This window comes from Suricata suricatta, chromosome 12, assembly GCF_006229205.1.
Source record: "Suricata suricatta isolate VVHF042 chromosome 12, meerkat_22Aug2017_6uvM2_HiC, whole genome shotgun sequence".
Classification (NCBI taxonomy): Eukaryota; Metazoa; Chordata; class Mammalia; order Carnivora; family Herpestidae; genus Suricata; species Suricata suricatta.
Window position 1 is genome coordinate 72,998,830 of NC_043711.1, and position 20,395 is coordinate 73,019,224.

At 39.3% G+C, this 20,395-nt stretch overlaps 1 protein-coding gene across 1 annotated transcript in view; it reads right to left on the reverse strand.

Moving 5' to 3' along the window:
- PLCB1 (phospholipase C beta 1) overlaps window positions 1-20,395 on the reverse strand; it is a 664,399-nt gene that overhangs the window by 65,731 nt on the left and 578,273 nt on the right. The window contains exon 31 of the mRNA XM_029917918.1: window positions 20,099-20,185. Within this exon, the coding sequence (XP_029773778.1) occupies window positions 20,099-20,185 (87 nt within the window). The remainder of the gene's footprint in view (window positions 1-20,098; window positions 20,186-20,395) is intronic.

Sequence of the window (20,395 nt, forward strand, 5' to 3'; positions counted from 1 at the left end):
GCCCGCCTGGTTATTAAAGGCAAAGGCACCTTGCTGTACCATTCAGTCATTGTCGACACTGCGTTTCATACAGAATATGAAGCTTAATCTGAAAACTGCTATTTACTCCAGCAGTTTTCCGTTCTATTCCATTTATTGTCACTTAAAACTTTCAGAGGGAACAAAAGTGTCCTCTTTAAAATGAATGAGGCAAGTATAAGCTTAGAATCAGCTGCAGGGTAGTATTAGCAGTGAGAGGGATATTATGTTATAGCTGGAGCAATTTTCAGGTAGAAGACATTGCTGGGTGGTTTAGAAATAGGTTATCAGTGCTAGGTGTATATTTCAGGGGACTTTCCTGTTGCCCCTGGAATATTTTATATGCAGGTCCTGAGATCCATAGGTCAGCAAGGCAGCCCTCCCCTTTATGGGGAAGGAAATAAAGAAATAAGGCTTAAAAAGACAATAAGTTAGATTTCAGCAGAAAGTTGGTTTTGTTTATAAAGGATGGGTAAGAATGTTTGCAGCAGGAATGTTTGCGGCAGTGGTAAGCTGCAATAGGCACCTCGCACAAATCCTGGGGAAACCCTATCTGGTAAAAGTAAGGTTTGTGCCAAAGGTGTGCTGGTAAACGTTTAGGAGATGGCTCTCCTAGAAAAAGGAAGAGCCTTGTGTGTAGTGTTTCATGATTTCTGTGGTGTAAATATTCCCATTATGATCAAGTTCAAGCTCTGGAAGGGAAGATCTTGAACACTGATGTAGTAGGAGGTTCTCAGGAGCAGTCCATCATATGAGTGACACACAGATACAACGGATGGAGAGTACCTTGAGAGAACAGACAGTCGTGAAATGTCTTAGCCAGCATGAGCTGAGTTTGTGGTATTTGTTACCTTTGTTTTTAATATAAGTTGTTTAATTCTAAGTTTATGTAACTTATATTTTTATAATGGCCATGTTTAACAACGGGCTCACAGAATCCCTGAGAAATTTAAAAATTAGTTCTTGTGAGTGAGTCTGACCAACTGCAAGTTACTCCTGGTTTATCTTCAAAGAATAAAGGAAAATTAATATTTGTTGGAGCAATATTTAATTACATCTGAGTTCTAAGAGGTGCATACTTTGCTTTAGGTGTTTTTGTACTTCTTAATTTTCTAGAATTCTACGTATCTATCAATAGGTAAATCCAAAGCAGTGATTAGAATCATCATATGCTAGATCAGTAGATGGTAGTTTTCTGCAAATTTGCATGATCTGAGTGTGAGGTATGCATCACCTCTTCTGAGAAAAAAAAAAGAACCCAAAGAAAAAGATATTTGCTTATTGAATGACATGTCTTATGGACGGAATTGGATTTCTTCAAAACTCATATACTGAAGCCCAATTTATGTGACTTATTTGGAGGTGGGACCCTGAAGGATGTAATTAACATTCAGTGAGGTCATAACTGTAGAGCCCTCATCTGACAGAACTGCCCTCCTTATAAGAAGAGAAAAAGGAGCACCTGGGAGGCTCAGTTGGTGGCTCATCTCGATTTTGGCTCGGGCTGTTATCTCAATAGTTCATGAAATTGAGCCCCACATCAGGCTCTGCGCTGACAGCATGGAGCCTGCTTGGGATTCTCTCTCTCCCTCTTCTCTGCCCCTCTCTCCTTCACTCTCTCTTTATTTTACTTAAAAACAATTTTTTAATGTTTATTTATTTTTGAGAGACAAAGAGACAGGGCATAAGCAGGAGAAGGGCAGAGAGAGAGAAGGAGACACAGAATCTGAAGCAGGCTCCAGGCTCTGAGCTGTCAGCACAGAGCCTGCTGCAGGGCTTGAACTCACGAATCGAGAGAGAATGACCTGAGCCAAAGTTGGCCGCTTAACTGACTGAGCCATCCAGGTGCCCCATCACATTCTCTTTCTCAAAATAAATAAATAAACATTTAAAGAAAGAAGAAGAGGAAGAGACACCAGAGATCCCTCTGTGTACAAGGGCAGGTCAAAGACCATATGAGGTTACAGAAAGAAGCACCATCTGCAAGCCAGGAGAGGCACCTCACAGAAACCAACCCTACTGATACCTTGATCTTGGACCTCAGACTGCACAAGGCTGAGAAGGTAAGTTTCTGCCGTTGAGGACACGCTGTCTGAGATACTTGGTGACAGTGGGCTGGGCTGCCTAACACAACATGTGGATGATAAGTTCTATGCGACTCCAAAGCAGAAACATGATGCTCATACCTCAGGCTCTGGCACCATGTCACAGGGAATTCCTTCCTGCCTCCTCTGCTCCACAAACTTCTGCTTACCCTGCAGGTCAAGGGTTACCACCTCTGGGAAGCCCTCCCTGGTTTCCCCCAGTATATATCAGGTCTTCCCCCTCTGTAAACAGCGCTATTATAATGATGATCATTATATTGTTTTTCTCCTAACACACTTTGAATACTTTAAAGAAAGGTATATTCTGTATTAGAAATTATGATTCAGTATGCCATCTACCTATGCTGCCCCTATGTTAGCCACTGGCCACATGTGGCTATTTACATTTCAATTTAAATAAAATTTAAATATACTTAAAATTTGTTCCTCGGTTGGATGAACCACAGTTCAAATACTTGATCACTATCTGTGGCTAGTGGCTACTGCATTGGGCTCTCAGACATGGAACATTTCCATCACTGCAGAAAGTCTTATAGGACAGGGCTGTCCTGGACTACAAGCAATTTGAAGTGGGGGGCAAGCTTTGCATCTTTTTGCATTGTCTTATTATCTCAGCATCTAGCCTAGTGCCTGCTAGACCGAAGGCATCCAATAAGTTATTGGATTAGCCAAATTATTAAGAGAAAAAAAAACCACTATTTACCTACTTGTAGCTCCTTAAAGCTATTTATGGCACCTAGAGATCACAGAAATAAACACACATACCTAAATTTGTTTTCATGATTGGCGAGTAAAATGCTAAAAATGAGCAATTTTCATTTTTCCTGGGGTGAGAACACCCGTATGCATTAAGATGTAATTATAGAATTCATCTCAGGCGTTAATATAGCAATCTATAGTTGTTAATTCAGAAGGACAATATCGATTTTAATTTAATTTTTTTCTAGGTCATCTCCGCTTCATTGCTCTATAAGTGACCCTATGGACTCATTAAATCTTTCAGCATGATATTTATGCAGCTCTATTTAATGAGCCCTCCAACACCTTGAATTCTCTGGATCTCATACCTATTATTTCAGTGGTAAACTTCTAAGTTTAATTAATCGTATTCTTCCTGGACTCAAAGGAGGTCAGAAAAAGGTCACCAAGCCTACACAATTCTGCTTGCACACAGCCCCTTTGTTGCCAAGTTTAAAGATATTCAAAGAGAAACACAACAGCCCTTGGGACTCTAAGTATTTAGATGTTCCTATACTAGAAAACTCCCTGTTTCTTTAATTTTTTTAATGTTTATTTTTGAAGGATAGAGAAACAGAAAGTGAGTAGGGGAGGGGCAGAGAGAAAGGGAGACACAGAATCCAAAGCAGACTCCAGGCTCCCAGCTGTCAGCACAGAGCCCGACAAGGGGCTGGAACCCACGAATTGTGAGATCATGACCTGAGCCGACGCTGGACGCTTAACCGACTGAGCCACCCAGGCGCCCCAACTTTTCTTTGTTTCTTGCTTAAATGTTTCTTAAGTTATCCCAAAGCAGTTGCCCTCAGTCTCTGGCACAAAAGGAGAAACCCTGTCCTGTAATATGACAGAGACTTAAATGCCATCTAAAAAAAGAGATATTTGTCTTCTAAGATGTTTTCCTTTACATTTCCTAGTAACTTCAGGGATAAACACGAGGGCTGAGTAAATTTTATTTGAATGAATAAATGAAAGCCATAAAAACAACCCCTTAACCCTGGTGCAAAGCCCAATGTGTACCCAAACTTCTATCTCATAGAATTCAGGGCACAACTTTCCAAATGGGAGAAGGAGGGAGTTTTAGAGGGCAGCGTGCAGAGAGAAGAGAGAGACAAGGAGATCTCCAGGGAAGTAAAGCAATTTAGTCTCTGGTTTGAACTCAACACTAACATGTGCAAACTGGATGGCATGGAGCAGAGATGAAGTGGGGGGAGAAAGTCAGGATTGGGAGAGGGTGGGTGAGAGGGTGTCTTCCCTCAATCCTCAAGTTATAGAGAAGGGAGTGCTGAGTGCCTGCCTCTCACCCAGGAGCTCTGCCGCCAACGGTGGCTGCCTGGAGGTGAGCCCTGTCTTCCCTGGGCTGTAGTTTTTCTAACATCGAATCCGGGGAGATGTTATTCCTATGACATTAGTTTAAAAACATTGATTCTGAGAAATTTGAACATCCTGCCTACGAGATTTGACTCCTCTTGCTGTTGTGATCTGTTTGGGAGCTCAATCCCTGGCCAGATTTGGTTGCGCTCTCAGGAAGGCTGGAATATACCACCAGGAAGAAAACAGCATCTGGTGTATGTGACTGATGTCTATTCCTTCTAGCCACTCAGAGATACCTGCTTCCTTCGACAGCGGGCCTGCTAGATCGTCTCCCCATTTTACAGATGTGTGTGCTGGGGTAGAAGGTGAGCCCTTATGGCTTGCTTGTCCATGAACTATGAGAAAGGGTTATCATACCCCTGACATCTAGATCATAAAATCATGGCTTCAGATATTTACTGAGAAAGCTGATGGGCACAATACATGGCGTGGGGTCTCTAAGGTTGGACAATGACCTCAGGAAAGCTTAGCAACCTTTTTGAAAATTAGCTTCCTCAATTGTGCAAAGGCAAGACTTGGAAGACAACACGTGATGTGCTTTGAAGGTGCTTGGCAACATAGCAAGTGCTCAATAAATGCTAGTTTGTCATTGCTTGAGTGTCAGGGGAGAAACCTTTCTAATGCTCTTCCATGGCCTTGAGCTGCCACTTATTATTTAAAAGCATGTCGGAAGGGTGTTTTTGCTCTTTCGTGCTCCCTATTGAAATTGGCACAGCCCAGAATAAGGAAGGCAGGCATTTAATAAATACTTGCATAAATTGGTAATTTTTCAATGTTGTAGCATTGACATTTTTAGACATTGGTCTCTCTCTCTCTCTCGTCTTTCTCTCTGTCTCTCTGTCTCTGTCTCTGTCTCTGTCTCTGTCTCTCTCTCTCTCTCTCTCTCTATATGCACATACATACACAGGTCATTATGTAAAGGTTCATATATACACAAAATGAGCAAATATTCTTTTTGTTTATTTGTAATTATGCTATATAGTGATTTGTATTTACTAAGAAATAAAAATTACTAGGGTTAAAAGTACAACTTTCACAGCTCCATTTATTAATCTCTAGCTGATAACAAGAAATATACTTTTCATCAATGAAGGCTTACATTCACAAATTAAAATTTTTTTAATGCTTTTTATTTAGTTTTGAAAGAGAGAGACAGTGTGAGTAGGGGAGGGTCAGAGAGAGAGAGAGGGAGACACAGAATCAGAAACAGGCTCCAGGCTCTGAGCTAGTTGTCAGCACAGAGCCCAATGAGGGGCTCAAACCCAGGAACTGTGAGATCATGACCTGAGTCTAAGCCAGAGGCTTGGCCGACTGAGCCACCCAGGTGCTTCACATTCACAAATTTTAAAATGTGAAATTTCAGTGCACCTGGGTGGCTCAGTCAGTTAAGTGTCTGCCTCTTGATCTTGGCTCCGGTCATGATCTTGCAGTTTGTGAGTTCGAGCCCTGTGCTGGGCTCTGTGCTGAGAGCAAGGGGCCTACTTGGAATTCTCTCTCTCTCTCTGTCCCTCCCTCCATCTCTCAAAAATAAATAAACTTAAAAAGATAAAAAATAAATACATAAAAATGTGAAATTTCAAGTATTTATGTGATGAGTATTCTTGGGATCAATCTTAGAATGAAAAAAATCACTTCTAGTAAATGCATGATGGCTTTAGGTACTTTTTATTTATTTTATGCCTAGCTGTAGTCTATCCATGGAAATGTTTGGGGTGAACAGGAAATATTTGGGGGAAACATTAAATGTAGCACAAAAATGTACCTTTCATATACTGGTAATAAAAGAACTTTTTGTTCTTTTTCAGATACAAAACAGGTTAATTTTTTTGTTCTGTTTTAGCAGTGGGACCTATTTTTCCATGGAACATGTGAAATTGGTTTATTTTTATATTGCCTTTTATATGTGAAAAGCTAAAGGGACTAAACTAAGTATGTGATTAAAGATGTTTTTAGTGTCCAGGTATGGCGGGAATAGCTGGTGGGGAACAAATATTTTCACTCAGCAGGAAGCTCAGTTGACCTTCTACAGGAAAAACAAGTGGTAGACCGGGTACCACAGCCTGATAGAACATGGCCACCAAAATGTGACACTTAGGTCTCTATTGCATTTGTTTTGGAAAAAAAAAAACCCAATCATGTTTTCTGAGCTTCAATGTCATTTACCTCCTTGGAGATAATTCAGTAATCTATCTGTGGTATTAAATATTTCACCGTAACTTTTAAAAACACCAGGACAGTATCAATACGTGCATTAAAAACAAACAAACAATAATGTTTATAATGAAGATGTCATTGCCAAGGTCTCTCTGATGCCTTCCTGGAAAAATCAATGCCACTCGTCCCCCACCTCTCCACCCCACCTTCCCATGTGAGCTTTATCACAAGGTCACCACAGGAACAAGATTGTCATCATTGGAAGGATGTGGATGGAATTCATTGCCAGGTTGTGGCTTTGCTCTTAAATGATGTTCTCTCCCTTTCTCTAGTGTCACAGTCAGTAGTAAAAAATAAAAAAGTATTAAAGGGTCAGGGTCATGATTAGTTCAAAAACTTAAAATACAGGGGGGAAAAAGTGCTCCATGAAAGCAGCTTAAATGTTTTTCCTTCCGGGTGCTACAGCCAGGAGGTAGGAATGTACTAGATCTCTGCTCTCTTCAAATGTGGTGCATGGAAATACGGCAGCAAGGGCATTCGCTGGAAGCTGGTTAGAAATGCAGACCCCAGGTCCCACCCAGACCTCCTGAATCAGAATCTACATTTTCATAGGATCTCCAGATAATTCATACACCCATTGTTGATAAGTGTTGAGCTAGAACGGCACTGTTTGTAGTGATTGATGTAGAGGAAGAGAAAGAAATTACAGCTTTTTTTTCTCAGTGAAGTTGTTTTCACTGGTTGTCCGACATGTTTCTAAGCTGTACTGCCTCACAGATCACCAAGTGTTTGAAGACAAAAAACATCACAAGCCTCACTGTAGAACTCTACTTTCAATCCATCAGAATCGATGTATTCTGCTTTCTTTGTAACCACAATAACACCTTTTTTCTTTCTTTCTTTCTTTCTTTCTTTCTTTCTTTCTTTCTTTCTTTCTTTCTTTCTTTCTTCTTTCTTTCTTTCCTTCTTTCTTTTCTTTTGTTTTCTTTTCTTTTTTTCCTGAAATGCGTGCATTGGAATGGCTTAGGGCAGTTCTCTCACTAGCTAAAGAAATACAGTAGATTTCATGGTGCTTTTTCTCTAGCAAGTTAAAGTCCTAACATCTGTGCTTTATTTTGCTTCAACCAGAAGCCCCTGGCTCAACATCCCTATTAGTGAGGTATTTTCAAGAGCTCTTGATTCTAGAGAACCAGGAAATCCTGAGATATCCCCTTAATTCAAATTATCATGTTGGAATACAATGACTTTTGCTGGATTTTTAAAAGGAGGGGTATAGTAAATTAAGTGGAGTGAGTCAGGAAGACTCCCTGAGAATTAATTTAATCCCTCTGGGTTGTAGGATAATAGGACTGGGTGACCAGTGCTGCAAGAAGTAGGAACCTAAAAATGTCTCAAAAGCAGAAGTAACAGCATGAGTGTAGAAAGATCAAGTAGAAAGAGGAAGCCAGCTTTGCAAATAGAGAAACAAAATGAAGAAAGGAGAAGAAGATAATAAGGAAGAATGGAATTTATGTTAAGAAGAGAGAGAACAATGGTGAAAAAATAAATACCAGAGGAGGACAGGTAAAGATGAGGGCACATCGTGGATGTGGCTGGAAAGTATAGCAGGAAAAGGATGGGTATGTAGAGAAACGGGAGTAGTAAATAACACAGGAGCAAGTCCATGATGCCTGTAAACCTGATGGCCACATGCCACCCCTCTCTCAAAAGCGACCCCTCCCATCCAGTCCTACCTGGCCGGAAGGACGGTAGTCACCACTTGAGAGCTTGAGGATTGGGGGGAGTAAAGTTGGGGGAAACAGAGGGATCCTCATGGCAAGTTTCCGACAAGAATGAGGAGGAACCGTCCCCCTGTGTGGGAAAAAAAGGGAGGCTGTCATTTTTGTGGCATTGAAATTGATTTCTAATCATCTGTTGTTTCAAATTATTTGTCTGGAAGCTCTCTTGGAGTGCCTTCTAGAATGGAGACTTAAAATCTCCAACTCCTTTGTCTATTCCAACTCTTTCGACCACAAATGCAATGGGATTGGCAACTGAATTCTCTTTGGTTCTTCCCAGTCCTCTGTGGGAATTAGATGTTAAATATGATCGTAACTAGTAGTTTTGAAAATTCTCTACAAAATCCCACTACTTGCAAGAAACTTGAAAAAAGATTGTAGTGAATCACTGACAGCAGTTGAACAGTGCAGCCCAATGGGTCTGAGCTTAATGGCTATACCTTTCTCTCTCAAAGAGAAAATGTGTCAAGTTAGTTTTGTTAGCCCTCTACAGCACCAATCATGTGCCAGGCATTGTTTCTGGTGCCCAGAACGAAAGAGCATCAGTGAACAAAAGAGTTGAGACCCCTGCCCTCCATGTAAATGGAGTTTACAATCCATTGGGGAGGGAACGATGCTGAATGACACACCTAAGAAAGAAGTAAATGACCTAATGAAAGAAGGTGATATATACTGTGAAGAACAGGAAATAGAGCAGAATAAAAGGAAGAGGAGGTCCCAGCAACAGGGGAGCATGGAAAAGATGGTCATGGAGGCCCTCTTTGAAAAAGAAGTCTCTGAGCAAAGACTTGAGCAATAGGAGGGAGTTGCCCAGGCAGACCCTCAAGAGATGAGCATTCTGGGCAGAGGAAATACTCCCCACAACAGTCCAAGGCAGCATCGTCCTGGCTGGTGGGGGCCCAGCACAGAACCTAGCATGGCCAGAGAGGAGAGGAGGTCAATGAGAAAACGAAGAGGGGATACAGCAAAGTGGAGTCAGATCATGTTGGATCTTGCAGACTTTTATTCTTGAGAGAGATGGGAGCCATGAAAGAGTCTTGAACTGAGGAGCAACCTGATTTATGTTCTAAAAGATGAACCTCTTTTAGATGACTGCCCTGTTGGGAATAGATCGTGAGCAGGCACATGTGGAAGTGGGAAGACCAGTGAAGAGGCTATTTAGAAATCCCCTGGAAGGCACCTGGGTGGCTCAGTCGGTTAAGCCTCTGACTTCGGCTCAGGTCAGTTCTCACGTTCGTGGGTTCGAGCCCCGCATCAGGCTCTGTGCTGACAGCCAGCTCAGAGCCTGGAGCCTGCTTCCAGTTCTGTGTCTCCTTCTCTCTCTGCCGCTCCCCCTCTCATGCTCTCTCTCTCTCAGTATCAAAAATAAATAAAACATTAAAAAAAATTAAAAAAAAAAAAGAAATCCACTGGAGAACTGATGGTGGCTTTGGCTAGGCTGGTTGTGCTGCACTTGGAACCTTAACAATTATAAAGAAGTCCTCTAACTGTTTTATGACATTTTGCAAGTCTTGAGGTAGTTTTGATTCCACCTAAAACAAAGTCCCAATAATAAACTTAAGAATTCCAACAGCTCATTGTGTATTTCATAAAACCTAAGAACTACTTAAAAACAAACAATATGTAAGGTTCAAAGGAAGAGGAAAATAATTTTTTTTAAACTTTTTAAAATGTATATTTATTTTTGAGAAAGAGAGAAGGAGAGAGCATGAGGGGCAGAGAGAGAGGGACACACAGAATCCAAAGCAGGCTCAAGGCTTGAGCTGTCAGCACAGAGCCCGGTGTGGGGCTCGAACCCATGGGCCGTGAGATCATGACCTGAGCTGAAGTCAGACACTTAACCAACTAAGCCACTCAGGTTCTCTGGAAAAAAAATCTTTTTGAACCAAAGCTAGAAGACAACATATTTCCTATTTTCTATATGTCACCAAAAACATATATGTGCTGCTGGCTACTGTCTTAGACAGGATTTCCCATATGCTAGCATAATTAGGGAGGGCAAAATCCATTTTGATGCCAAAATAGTTTAACATGTTAAGTTTCCCCCAATTGTATAAAGTTGTTTATGTGTGAGTCCGTGTGTGTGTGGCGGTATGTAGTGAAGAATCCATGCAAACTATCAGCAACTTCATGCAGTTTATTATTCCATCGCAAACACCAGTGAAAGTTAAAGCCACCTCTATTGATAAAACTCTTTGAAATGTGGAATTCTTTGAAATATGAAAATATTACTTGTCTTTGTTTCAGCTTTGAGCAAATGATTATAATAAATACAGAAGACTTGTATCAATTTTTTTTATTGACAGAAAATGGGTAAATGAGACTCTACATGGTAGAGTTTTTTACATTAATTTGGCTCTCGGGCAGAACACATGCACAATAGAGAATGTGACTCTTGCTCTTAGAAACTACCTTTCTAGTCTGGACTGAAATTTTCCTCAGCATTTTTCAACTCAGTGGTCTTGCATTTTTTTCCTTCTGCAATAGCTTTTCCTCTGGTCTCCGCATGCTGCTTTAACAAATGTTTCAAAGCACCAGGACATTTCCCTTTTGGGATATTCTATAGATTGATATTTCTCTGAGTTTGCATTTGCCATCTTTCCCCTGAAAGTGTTGCGGGCCCTAGTAAAATCAGGTTGTGGTTTCCTGAGGTCAATGAAATCTTTACATTCTTTGCTTTAAAAAGTATTTAGGATGTGTATGTTTGACTATTTTTATTATTCTAGTTATACCAAAGCAGGGCTTTAAAAACAAACTAGAGGGGCACCTGAGTGGCTCAGTCAGTTAAGCATCCGGCTTCGGCTCAGGTCATGATCTCATGGTTAATGAGTTCAAACCGCGCCGTGGACTCTGTGCGGACAGCTCAGAGCCTGGAGCCTGCTTCGGATTCTCTACCTCTGCCCCTCCCCTGCTCGTGCTCTCTCTCTCTCTCTCTCAAAGAATTAATAAACATTAAAAAATAAATAAATAAAATGAAAACAAACCAGAGGTGCACTTGGAATAAGACATCTAATTAGTATTGGCAAAATTCACATAACAGGTGTACAAGGGCAGGCACACAGGCTTGAAGTCAATCCAGACATTTTTGTGGGTCATCCATGGTTGCATGGACTCTTTTGCTTATGGGAGGCAGTGGGATTAAAGTCCATTTCCTCCTATTCCTAATGTCAAACTCAGCTCTTTCTGGGAAGAGTTTGAACCCCATCAACATACACACTCTCTGCTCTAGCAGGTGGTGAATATTCACTTTTGATCCCCTCCCCTTCAGACTACACCCTACACTGAACTCCCACATTTCTTAATATTTAGGAAAGAAAGTAAAGACAAATGAAGGAAAAGGAAGTTAATGGGGTAGAGAAAAGGGGAAGGAATCAATGGCAACCATGTGAACCTCCATTCCAATTTTGTTTAAATGTCAAACTCAGTTGCCTTATGGGGATTAATAAATAAAAGAAATCCATGAGGGGAATGCCTTGTGGGCCTAAGGGGAGCCTCTTCTCAAGCCTAGAGATTTGTCTACAGGTTGGCTGTCTGTAATCATATAATCTAATTTTTAAAGAGAAATTGGTATTCTTAATAAGAAAATTTCTGAGTATTAAATATTAGTGTGAGGATTTTGTAATGTGACTACTTGGGTAGGCTGAACTACATTTCCCAGGTTTCCCTTTCTGTATTTTCCCAGGGTGAGTTACAAGGAAGGCTTTCCTGGGAGCTGGAGGGCTGAGGAGGGAGGCAGCAGCCATCTGTTACACACAGGTGTTGTTGCAGATCTGCTGAATGGGGTCTGGAATCACCTTCCTTTCTCCTTGGGTTTTCCTTTAGTTGTTCGGACTCCTGGGCCAGGTGTGTGCATGTTCAGCTCTGGGATAAAGACTCAGTCTCCTACGGGATCTTCTTCTCTAAATGAACCCCAACTAATAAAGATGTCAACTAATTCAAACATTTTAAAAACACCATATGGGGATTTTCTACTTCTGGTAATGGTTGGTTAAGTTATATGAACCATCTTTCCCCCTGAAAACACCTTAAAAAGCTGGATTTGATATTAAAACTCTCTTCTTTAAAGAATCTAAGAGCCATAGGAATTTAAAGAATGATCAGGCCCAAACTACAGGGACATCAAGCCTAGACAAGCAAGTCACTTTTGCCCTGATGGGTGTTTGCTAACACTGGAAATTTTGAATTCATCTTTTGAAAGCCTTGTATGGTGGGGCCATAAGTCCTAGCCTGTGGCTGGTACAGAATGAGAAATCTTCCTTACAATAAGCCAGGCACAAAGATTGTGGATTTGAAAATAAACCAGGGGCACCTGGGTGCTCAGTCAGTTAAGCGTTAGACTCTTGATTTCAGCCCAGGTCATGATTTCACAGTCATGGGATTGAGCCCACATTGGGCTCTGTGCTGGGCATGGAGCCTGCTTAATATTCTCTCTTTCCCTTTCTCAAAAACAAACAAGAAACCAAATAGCACTTACAGAATTAAGTAAAACATAAAAGCTAGAATTAAAAACTCAGTGGAAAAATTTAAGAGCAGTGTAAACAAAGAATTAGTGAATTCGAAAAAGGGCCAGAGAAAAATTGCCTACAGGGTAGCACAGAGATACAGAAAGATGGAAAATACTGAAGAGTCACAAACTGAGGTGATGGAGTAAAAGGTCCATTTTATTGTATACGTAACTAATGTGATGGAAGCCATTTTTGCTGACACTATTGTTGAGTTTCTGCAAAACTGAAGAAAGTCATCCATTCAGCCACCTCAAACAGACGCATTTTTGAAACACTGCACAGGATATAAGAAAAAAGTCCTAAATGCAAGAAAAGGAGGACAATACAAGTGATTATCAAAAGAATTACATTAAGAATAACAGCTTCTTAATAGCAGAGAAGCCAGAGGACAGTGAAATTTTATCTTCATTGCAACAGAAGCAAATAAGCATCAACCTAAAATACCCAGTGAAGACATCATTTCAGAATGGAAGTAAAAGACAGACATTTTCAGACAAAAATGGAAACAAAGCCAAAAACCTCAAAGATTTGCCACTGGTAGACTGTAAAAGGAACTTTTAAAAGTGTAGAAGGGGGGTGCCTGGGTGGCTCAGTTGGTTAAGCATCCAACTTCGGATCCTATCATGATCTCACAGTTCGTGGGTTCGAGCCCCGCATTGGGCTCTGTGCTGATGACTCAGAGCCTGGAGCCTGTTTCAGATTCTACGTCTCCTTTTCTCTCTGCCTCTCCCTTGCTCATTCTCTGTCTCTCTCTCTGCATCTTGCAAAAACAAATAAAACATAAAAATGTTTAAAAAATTATTAAAATAACAATATAAAAATTAAAAGTGTAGAAGATAATGTCCCAAATGGCCAGTCTGAGACATAAGACAGAAGGCTGTGTGAGTCTTGTTTGAATATGTAGATAACTCTAAATGAACACTGACTGTATAACAAAGAATATGAATAGAAATGTATAGAATTGTTAATACATTTCAAAAATAAATCAAGAGGAGACTGACTTAAAACTGTTCTAATGTTCTAGTGTTGTTCAAGGGAGTCAACATATCCAAATTTTACATCAAGAAAATAATAAATGACTACATTTTTTAAAAGGCAATTATTCACACTGATACAAATGACAAAGAAGTTTCTTCCACATCTAAAAACAAAAACCAAACTGTTGGATGGGTCTACCGAGACTGAGACTTGACAATGAGTAAAACATAGTTAATTGGCATCCCGGTTACACTCTGTGGTCTGGCTTCTATGAGAAGGTCCAATGGGTGATGGGAGGGAGAATCCACATTTTCCCATCACATTGCAAAGGATTGGGGTGGGGGTGGGGGACACACAAATGAATCCTGTAAGGAAGAAGCTTTTACTTTAAATCCCCCACTCTTTTTCTCCCTGAACGCTAAGAAGACAGGACTACAATCACTACCTTGAGAGTCTGGTCCCAGTGGTCGGTCTGACACCCAGAAAGATGAGTCACTCACCCCACTGGTTCTAAAGATGTCAGGAGAAATGAGGAAAATCAGTCTATATTCCCCAGATGGAGGAAAAAAAAGAGCCAGTAGGCTACATGATGAAATGTCCTTTCTCTATAAATTAAAATGCCCTGAAGCTTCCTGGAATTCTCTCTTATTGATGAGCTCAATTAAAACAGAAAACCTGTGTTCTAAGAAGCATCAAAGACAAATTAAGTGTCAGAGAAAAAGTAAATTCCACATTTATCGACTGTTTTATGAGGTTATGGAGATGGTTCATTAAAAAGTCTCCTCAAAAGACAATTCTTATAACGAGAGCCGGTAGCTGCAAAGTGATCAATATATGTTGGTATATTTGCAGCAGATTCAGGGCACCTCCTGATTAACGATGCTTCAACATGTTAAAATAAATCTTTTGGGAGAGTTCAAGAAAAAGGCAAGAGGTCCTTTTTATAATGAATCCGTTTAGACTTGAATGCGACCACAGAAGGTGTGGTTTCTTTCTACTGGCAGTTGCGTTGTGAGTTGCCTCTATCACCTTTTGTACATGTATACCCTTTTCCTATTGGCTGTGGCAACCCCAGGTATGGAAATCCCAAGGAAACCAATTATGTCACCAAGTTGAAAGACTGGCTGGGATTTACTGCCTCCATCTTAAGAACTCTGCAGCTATGGATTTCATGAAAAGACACACTTTGAACAAAGCTGAAAATAGCATACACTCAGGGACTGAATGTATTTCACTGCTAGGAAACAGGCAACTGAACATTTCTCCAGAATGCAGAACTCGACTGAAAAGGAGCCGAGTATTCTCTTTCAAGGGTGTCTACTGTTGTTTGTAACTTAAGAAGTTTCAGAGGGACTTATGTACAGGAATACACAGTGTAATTTTACATCAAATTGAGGAACAAGATATTTATCTATTGTATCTATTGCCTCCAGAACTCACCTATTTCTGCTTTCCCCAATGCCCTCAAAAAGTTACATACAAAAGCAATAGACTCATTGATATCTTTTTTAGTGGGAAAAAAATGGACACTATATATGAAAAAGGCCTAGTGCATGTCACAAAGTTGGACATTCCAATATAAACTTTCACACTGTGGGTGGCCATGGCCAATTTGGTTCCCTAGCAAATATGTGTCAGTAGGATGGAAGTTCTTGGTCTGAGTATGGAAATTAAATACTTTTTCTTATTTAAAAGAAAAAAAATGTGTATTTATTTTTGAGAGAGAAAGAGAGAGGCAGAATGTGAGCTAGGGAGGAGCAGAGAGAAACAGGACACAGAATCGGGATCTAGGCTCTGAGCTGTCAGCACAGAGCCCACCAAACATGGGGCTCAAACTCATGAACTACGAGATCATGACCTGAGCTGCAGTCAGCTGATTAACCAACTCAGCCACCCAGGTGCCCCTGGAAATGAAATGGTTTTGACTAAGGCACATTGTCCTCTGACTGTTCTCCTGAAAGATGGAAACAAATTTAGGAACTTGAGTTGATACTTACAGATCATAAGCATGAGGATGAGTAAAAGGTTAGAAGATTGCACTTTGGATTAGTCTTCATATACAGCTTGCTCTAAATCCAGCCAGAACTCCCTGACATTGAAGAACTGTTGACTTTCAACAATTGGCTTTTCAAATTTCTTTTGTTAAAAAATAGTTGTTCACTTTTAAAGGAGTTGTTTGGTTATCACAGGCTTGGAAAATTATGCAGCTTGTAATTGTGGTTCAGAACAGCTCAAAACAGTAATATCAGGAGAATATGGGAATGTAAATAGCTTCCTCCCTGTTTAGGAGGAGGCTAGGAACACTAAACAGATTATTACATTAGAATAACTGGATGAAGAGGGACTAAATGGTTATATTTGACAATATGGTGAAAGAAAGTGACAAACAGGAATAAATATGATGCTATGTGGTATATATTTTTGCTGCAAGCAAAAGATTAGCTATTTTTGGTTTCTAGATAGAAAACTACTTATTCCACTTTAAAATAAGGAATCTGCTCCCCTCAGTAACCTCTGGTGAAGTTTGTCATGATATCTTCTTCATAGGAATGTTGCAATTATCTTTAATATTACTTACTATAGAGTCAACTCAATTTCTCTGTCCAGCATTCAGTGATGGAACAGCTCATAAATTTCTAGATGTCATAAAATCATTCCACCTTCTCATCTTTCTAACCGAATGGGACTGGCTCAGTTAACCTCTTTTATAAACACTGCTGGTCAGTTTCATTCCCTTGAGTTACTGCACTTTCCATATTGTTTCTGCTTTTGTTACTTTCCTTCATATCTATGCAGTGCTTCAAAGCTCGAGAGTGGGTGTGAAGAGGGATTACTTCAAAGCTGGTGCTGTCCTATTTCTGGTCCACATCCAGCAATTACAGGAGCGTGAATGAATGCCATTTGGGCCTGAACTTTCACTTGCCTACATTTGCTGCCCTGTGCTTTGTTCCTTCTCCACACGACCTGCGCTCTATCTTATTCACGTCACTGTTTATTACTGCTCCTTCTTATCATGGACATTTCCTTTGATTAGCCACTGTGTCCTGCAACATTAATAGTCATGATTTCTTATTTTGTTATTAAAGTCTTGGTTCCAAAGCACAAAATTTTTAATCCCTGAAAGAACACCTATTAATAAATGCTTTAGTTTGACATGAAAACTAAAATCTCCAAGAGCAACCTTCAAATCCAGACACAAGATTATCATAAGGGCAATGTGGATGAGAAGCAAAGAGATATCACTGGTTCCTATTTATAGTAAAAAATGAAGGCAACAGAAATAACAAGTGCTGGTGAGGTTTTGGAGAAAAAGGAATGTCCATGCACTGTTGGTGGGAATGCAAATTGGTGCAGCCACTGTGGAAAATAGTATGGAGGCTCCAGTATATCAACTACTGGGTATTTACCCAAAGAAAAGAAAAACACTAGTTTGAAAAGATACATGCATCTCGAGGTTTACCACAGCATTATTTACAATATGGAAATATTGTAAGATATGAAAGCAACCCAAGTGTTCACCCATAGATGACTGGATTAAAAAAAGAGGTGTATTTATATAATTGAATATTACTTGGCCATAAAAAGAATGAGATGTTGCCATTGACAACCATATGGATGGAGCTAGAGAGTATTATGCTAAGTGAAATAAGTCAGACAAAGACAAATACAATATGATTTCACTCATATGTAGAATTTAAGAAACAAAATGAATGAACAAACAAAAAAAAAAGACAAAAATCAGACTTTAAATATAGCAAATAAGGTGGTAGTTGTCAGACGGCAGGTGGGTAGTGGGATGGATGAAATAGGTGAAGGGGATTAAGAGTACATTTATCATGATGAGCATTGAGTAATCTATAAATTGTTGAATCATTACATTGTACACCTGAAGCTAATATAGCACTATATATTAATTATACTTCAATAAAAATGGGGAAAAATAAGTAAACATAATACCTCCCAAAGGTCCCTTCTCCATATACCATCACATTGGGGGTTAGGGCTTCAACATGTGAATTTTGGGAGGACACAATTCAGTTCACTGCTCTGTTTGATTCTGATCATTAGCTATATTTGGACAGACTGAACTGGTCATGTGCAGACAGACTCAAAATTCCGCAAACAAGGCAAAACAAAAATGAAGGCAAAACAACTACTAAAAATTAATAGAAACACTTCAGATCTCTTGGTGAAAGGCCAAGAATGAAGAAATGGGAAACTGCTATAAATATGGCAGTGGCGCACGTAATTACCTACCTAACTGATATTTCCGTATCTTTATAAGAAAACATCAGTTTTGTTCAGGTGCCTGTTGACTGTGAAACAGGAAGAGCTGAACTCCCTCCACCCTTTTGAGTGAGGCTTAATAACTCTAAGGCAATCATAAAAATTATGAAAACCATAAAATCTCTCCTGCCCCTGATTGGTTAGGGATGGGTATATGGTACAATCCTAGCCAATGAGGAGGATTTTCCTTAATCTTATAAATAAAGGGTCATAAGATGAAGACATTACCTTTTTCCTTTCTTTCTCTCTCTGTTTTTTTTTTTTTCTTTTTTTTTTTGCCTTTGAATGGTTTCACTTAAGGTTGTGATACATGGAGGTATGGTAGCCATTTTGTTGACTGTGGGTTTGCAGCTTAGGCATGAAACGCAACAAACTGAAATGGCATGGTGCAAATTCTGAAAAATACCTGGATTCTTGATGAGGTAGCTGAGCTGTTCAATTGACCACTCCTCAAACTGCAATACATCTGCATTTCCAGTAATATGACTCACTAAGTTTATTACTGTCTAAGCCAGTTTTAATTGGGTTTTCTGTAAAACTGCAGCAGAATGCACCCTGACAAGTTATCCGAAAGTTATTCTTCTAATGTTTAGTTATATCCAGTGCAGAAGTTTAAGGGTGCTTTAATACCTACCAAAGTTGATTTTAATCATGATGACCTAGAGAAGTAACATAAAAGCCTTGTGGGAGTTTTTATACTGCGCGTTACATAATTGAAACACATTTGTGATTGCACTGTACCTATGAGACAAGTATCCGACATTTTTGGACCAAAAACTAAAACAAAGTAAATAAAACTCTATGGGAATAACCATATTGCATGAGAAATTTTCTTTTGGAAATATAAAAAACAGCTAATAAAATATCAATCATAACCAATGTATATTATGTCGGTGTACAAAGTAATGACACGTTTGAATTCAGACAGCATGAATTAAAAATGTATATATTAGAATACATCACCTGGGCCTGATTATTAGGATGTTAATGCACCTCTTAAATTCCAGCTGGACCTGAATCTTTTGCTCCAAACATTATAAAAGATCAATCAGTGGGTCAATGGAAAGTATAGCAACTTCAGAAATCATCTTATTATCAATGTATAATCCACCCAAGGTGTTGGCCAAGAATATTTAAACTGCATGTTTACATGAAAAACATAAAAATTAGCAGCATATTTAAGTAATTATTAATTCTCAGATTTTCATTACTGCTTCATCTATTTTGTCAAGCCTATAAAGTTTAGGAGTTAAAAATATTAAGTACATTTCTTGTCTAATAAATACAAAAGGAGAAAAGCAGAAAAAAACCACAAAAATATATTTAGAACTAGTCACAAAAAAACTCTGTTAAAAAGTAAATTGATGAATGGATTATACAATGAAAGGAAAGTAACACTTTTGATCTTTGCAGGTTTAAAGAGCACTTGTATGAAATAGCTGTATATATTTTAGAGCAGATATTTTAAACTGCACAGAGAAAAATAATAACACTGAAAAAGCATACTTTTCACAAATACTCAGTGATGAATGAAAATGTATGTAATGATCTAAAACCAAGATGCTGTTTGCCAAACTAAAAATATTTGATTTATAGATAATCAGTTTAAAGTTAATATTCATGAAACAAATGATTTCGACCAAACAATAAGCATAAGGTAATTTTAAAGAGGAGACACAATAATCTATTATTATAGGAGGAAAAAAGATTTTTTTGTTTGTTTGTTTTATGAGAACATTTTGTTGGATAAAAACCAAGGTGATTTTGGTACAGGACACCCTCTGCTGGACAGAGCCCAACATTACAATATTTTATCCACTCTGAAAGAGGACTTGGCTAGATTCTCTAATTTTCTCTGTTCTGGCAGGGAGACAGGGGAGGTGCTTCAAAAATACCTGAACCATATCTCAGACCAACTGAAACCAAAATTTCAAGAGCTAGGTTCCAAGAAATTGCAACCTTTAAAGCTCACCAGTGGATGAGAAACCTGTGTGGAATATTACTACATGGTTGGGATCTTTACATGGTTGGGAAAGATACATGAGTTTTACATATAAGAACTGATCTGAGACTGTGTGCACGGTACATGACCTATAGAGGTTATATTGTAATTGAATGGAGAAAAAAATAAAGCTACTGTGTATTATTATTCGGTTCGGTTTACCTTGGGCTTTTCATCCAGGATCTGCTGACGAATCTCCTTGTGTTTCTCGACAAGTTTTTCTTGCCGTTTACTTTGTGCCTCTTCTAACTATAAATAAGAAAGTTATAGAGAAAGTCATGTTCATCTAAACATTAATAAGTGGATGGTTTTCAGAAGAAAAATGGAAAGGGTTTCAGATGGATGGCATACATTTAACTATTTCATATCCTGATCTAGAACTGCCCTTAAAAGTGTAGGAGACTTAAAAGTGTAGGAGACTCAGACCTGGGTGATGGGCATGCGGGGGGGGGGGGGGGG